The sequence below is a fragment of the Pseudocercospora fijiensis genome (assembly GCF_000340215.1).
Source record: "Pseudocercospora fijiensis CIRAD86 unplaced genomic scaffold MYCFIscaffold_4, whole genome shotgun sequence".
Classification (NCBI taxonomy): Eukaryota; Fungi; Ascomycota; class Dothideomycetes; order Mycosphaerellales; family Mycosphaerellaceae; genus Pseudocercospora; species Pseudocercospora fijiensis.
In genome coordinates, this window is record NW_006921535.1 from 2,782,318 (window position 1) to 2,785,596 (window position 3,279).

A 3,279-nucleotide genomic window follows, 5' to 3' on the forward strand; every position below is an offset into this window, starting at 1 on the left:
TAGAAATTAATGAAAATAGTATAATGCTATACAGGTAATTACTGTGCTAATGTTTATTATCCGAGTAATTACTATGCTAATGTCTATGCCAATATGCTAGAATATTCCCATTTAAGAAATACCAGCCAATGTTGCCAATCCGATCCCATCCGAGTAATTACCATGCCAATGTGTCCCATTTGAGTATTTACCCGCTAATGGTTACTATGCTATAACACAACATTAGCAAACATCTTGCAGAGAACATGCAGCTGGCTCCCAAAGAGGTACGAGTTCTGGTCTACTCCGAGAGACTGCATCTTGGCCTGCTACGCTCCTGAGAACCTCGCTGAGCATGCATTGTACAGATCGATAAGCTGCTTATCAGCCAGACCGGCTTTCTCGCCCAACGCCGACTTGCTCGCGGTGTCCGCCTTAACCATACCGAATCCCTCGCCCTGATCGCCTCAGTCCTACACGAGCTTGTCAGAGATGGCGAGCACACCGTCGCCGATCTCATGTCAATTGGCACCACGCTGCTTGGTCGCCGACATGTCCTGCCTAGCGTTCCACATACCCTCACCGAGATGATGATAGAAGGCACCTTCAGAAATGGAACGTATCTGGTCACGATACACAACCCTATTGCTACCGATGATGGCAACCTCGACAGAGCACTGTATGGCTCCTTCTTGCCTGTACCACCGGTGGACGAGTTCCCATGGCCGCCAGCCGAAGGCCTGGAGGCCTGGAGTGCCGAGCGGATGCCAGGTGCTGTCATTGCAGTCAAGGGCGAGAATGGTCGAATAAAGCTCAATGAAGGCAGGAAGAGGATCAAGGTGAAAGTTACCAGTAAAGGCGATCGCCCAATTCAAGTTGGCAGTCATTACCATTTCATTGAGACAAATCCGTTGCTAGAATTCGACCGCTTGAAGGCAAGAGGTATGAGGTTGGATATCGCAGCCGGCACATCTGTGCGATTCGAGCCTGGAGATTCGCGAACCGTCACATTGGTAGAAATCGCGGGGAATAAAGTCATCAGAGGTGGTAATGACATCGCAGCCGGTGGCATACCCGTGAATGAGGACTCAATCGTCGAGCGTTTGAAAGCAGGCGGCTTCTTGCACGTGGAGGATCCAACGGCTGACCAGGTACTTGACCCATATACCATGGACCGCGAAAGTTATATCGCAATGTTTGGACCTACCACTGGTGACCGGGTGCGACTTGGACCAACTGACCTCTGGATACAAGTTGAACGTGATCTTACGGTGTATGGTGATGAATGCTCCTTTGGCGGCGGTAAGACCATTCGTGATGGCATGGGTCAGGCTTCTGGTCGTGCCGATAAGGACGCCCTGGACACTGTCGTGACGAACGCGCTCATTGTTGACTACACCGGTATCTATAAGGCAGATATTGGTATTAAGGATGGCATCATTGTTGGCGTGGGCAAGGCTGGGAATCCGGACGTTATGGCTGGCGTTGACCCTCGCATGGTCATTGGAAGCACGACAGATGTGATTGCAGGCGAGCACAAAATTGTCACATATGGCGGATTCGACTCTCACATTCATCTGATATGCCCTCAACAAGCGTACGAAGCAATTGCGAGCGGCATTACGACTTTCCTGGGCGGCGGAACTGGACCAAGCACCAGTACGAATGCAACGACTTGCACCCCGAGCACCAATATGATCGAATGGATGCTGCAAGCGTGCGACTCGCTGCCTGTCAATATCGGTATCACTGGCAAAGGAAATGATGCAGACCCAACTGGCTTGCGAGATCAAGCTGAGGCAGGTGTATGTGGTCTCAAACTACACGAAGATTGGGGTACCACACCCAAAGCCATCGACACTTGCCTGTCAGTCTGCGATGAGTACGATATTCAGACCCTCATTCACACCGACACGCTTAATGAGTCCGGCTTCGTGGAGACCACGGTCAAGGCTTTCAAGGGACGAACGATCCATACGTACCATACTGAAGGCGCCGGGGGCGGCCACGCACCTGATATCATTTCCGTTGTTGAGCATCCTAATGTGCTTCCATCTTCCACGAACCCCACGCGACCGTACACGGGCAACACCCTGGATGAGCATCTCGATATGCTCATGGTCTGCCATCACCTTTCCCGAAACATTCCAGAAGACGTTGCTTTCGCCGAGTCTCGCATCCGCGCGGAGACAATCGCAGCAGAAGATGTACTGCACGACCTAGGAGCCATATCTATGATGTCTTCCGACTCCCAGGCGATGGGTCGCTGCGGAGAAGTGATACTGAGAACCTGGAATACGGCGCATAAGAACAAAGTGCAACGTGGTTTCCTACCCGAGGATGAAGGCACTGGCACTGACAACTTTCGGGTCAAGCGATACATCTCGAAATACACCATCAACCCGGCCATCGCGCAAGGAATGTCGCATGTCATCGGCTCCATCGAGGTTGGTAAGCTTGCAGACTTGGTGCTGTGGGATCCTGCATGCTTTGGCGCAAAACCTGCTCAGGTCGTGAAAGGTGGCATGATTGCATGGAGCCAGATGGGAGACCCCAATGCCAGTATCCCTACTGTGGAGCCTGTCATTATGAGACCTCAATTTGGCGCTATGATCGCCAGTACAGGAGTCGTGTTCGTAAGCAAAGCAAGTGTTGACAATGGAAAGGCGAAGCAATATGGTCTCAAGAAGAGGATTGAAGCCGTCAAGAACTGCAGAAATGTCGGCAAAGCAGACATGAAGTGGAATGATGCCATGCCAAAGATGAAAGTTGATCCGGAAAGATATGTAAGTTTGCCCATCCCGTTCAATGGTGATGTTCGAAAAAGCATTGTTTTCCTGACACGGAATCGTAGATGGTCGAGGCAGATGGCATTGAGATGAAGGCCGAGCCAGCGAAGACGCTTCCTTTGACGCAGAGTTATTTCATCTATTAGCGAGAGGAATGGGCAATGCCCGGAGTGACCAAAATGAAGTCGGTTTCCTCTCCGCGATGTCATTGCCCTGAGGATTGATCGTCGCTGGTCTCACATTGTACACACGAAGCGAGGGAGGCTTGAGTTTCCTGCTCTGCCAGTAAAGCCTTCTCGGCTCTTCCCTAGATCTTGCCAAACATCGTGATGCTGCTCTTCTCCTCCATATCCGCTCGCTCGCCAGACACATGGATAAAGGTGAATTTTCGCCTAGTCCTGAGAATGCTCTCGCTGCGGAAACTGGGTGGTGGACTGTAATCTTGGCATAGGATATTCATCCTCCGCCATACCACAACTTGAGATACCCTGCGCCCATACACAGAGCTGTT

The 3,279-nt window shown here is 51.2% G+C and overlaps 1 protein-coding gene across 1 annotated transcript; it reads left to right on the forward strand.

Moving 5' to 3' along the window:
• Window positions 1-245: 245 nt before the first annotated feature.
• Window positions 246-2,970, forward strand: MYCFIDRAFT_89342 (uncharacterized protein; the record flags this gene model as incomplete). The annotated part of the gene is made up of 3 exons (XM_007928251.1): window positions 246-266; window positions 348-2,765; window positions 2,834-2,970. The coding sequence occupies 3 exons, from the start codon at window positions 246-248 to the stop codon at window positions 2,912-2,914; spliced, it is 2,520 nt and encodes an 839-aa protein (XP_007926442.1). The 3' UTR covers window positions 2,915-2,970.
• Between the last annotated feature and the right edge of the window lie 309 nt (window positions 2,971-3,279).